Genomic DNA, 1,234 nt, shown 5'->3' with positions numbered 1-1,234 from the left:
CATTATGTTTATGTATAATGTGACTTTAATTTCTATTTTATGAACAAGACAGATTGACCTCAGTGGGTTGTGATTACCAAAAGGGAAGTCTTAATGTATGGAGAAAACATGAGCTTTTGATTAAAAATAAAGGTTTAATTAGGAAAAGTTACAAAACGGACACGGAGTGACTGTAAACCAGCATCTTGCACTTATAGTGTGCATATGAAGTGTACCACATAGTCGGAATGATTATAAAATGTTTAAATCTTACAGCGGGGTATTGCAGCTTCCTAACTGTAAAGAGTGGAATGCCATATTGAAAGCTCTCAAGGCATGAACCAGGTCACTCTACATTAAGATACAAGATTTTACAGTACAGTTAATCACGATTGTTCTCAAACATAAAACAATATAAGTTGGTCAAGGCAGCTCGATGTTACTAACATGTATTTATCTGTCTTCAACCTCAAGTCGCTGTTCAATCTGCTGGAGTTCCAGAGGCTGGTGCTCAACTACTCTCCACCCGCCAGAGTCCATGACCTGCCTTGTAACCAGAAGGTGAGAACCCCATCTGTCCTCCCAGGTCCTCAACAGAGGAAAATGAAGATGCAGTAACGAAGTCAAGATGTGATGTCTTTAAATGCTTTTTTGTGCAATTGCCATATAAGCTCTACTTCTATCATATCGGCCCTTTTTAGCTTGTCACAGCTAGTAGTGCTTTAGCTCTGAGGGTGTGACGCTCTTAGAGCTGTGAGCCACTATTCAGCAGCTGTGTGATCTTGCTATGAGGTCACAAGAGCTTAACACTTTGTGTTTGATATTGCACTTAAGTCACTGTAAGTAAGCTACGAGAAGTGCCAGCTGTGTGCATTGACTGACACCTTGTTATTTCTCCACCAGGACAGAAATCAACATGTACAGTGAGCATGTTTTGATTGAGCCTCAGGTTTTTTTCCCGGTGGTTCCACTGGCGCCAGTGTGCGGCAGCCTCTCGTCATCGGTGTGTGAATGTGTGTGTGAATGGGTGAATGGTGTATGATCTCCTGTAAAGCGCTTTGGCCAGTGAAATATGCACTATATACAGGTATGTGCCAAAAAATTAGAATATTGAGGGAAAGTCCATTTATTTCAATAATTTGTTTCAAAAAGTGAAACTTGTATGTTATATTAGTTCACTACACACAAAGTGAAATATTTCAAGCCTTTATTTGGTTCAATTTTGATGATTATGGATTAAAGACAAAAAAAACCC

General features: G+C 39.5%; 1 protein-coding gene across 5 annotated transcripts in view; it reads left to right on the top strand.

Moving 5' to 3' along the window:
* The window catches only part of usp25 (ubiquitin specific peptidase 25), a 43,214-nt gene that overhangs the window by 17,244 nt on the left and 24,736 nt on the right, over positions 1–1,234 (top strand). For all 5 annotated transcript variants that reach the window (XM_020622110.1, XM_020622109.1, XM_020622108.1 and 2 more), the window contains exon 6: positions 454–540. In XM_020622110.1, the coding sequence (XP_020477766.1) occupies positions 454–540 (87 nt within the window). The remainder of the gene's footprint in view (positions 1–453; positions 541–1,234) is intronic.

Source organism: Monopterus albus, unplaced genomic scaffold (assembly GCF_001952655.1).
Source record: "Monopterus albus unplaced genomic scaffold, M_albus_1.0 scaffold272.1, whole genome shotgun sequence".
NCBI lineage: Eukaryota > Metazoa > Chordata > Actinopteri > Synbranchiformes > Synbranchidae > Monopterus > Monopterus albus.
Note: the sequence above shows the minus strand (reverse complement) of the source record. Positions and strands in the feature narration are given on the sequence as shown.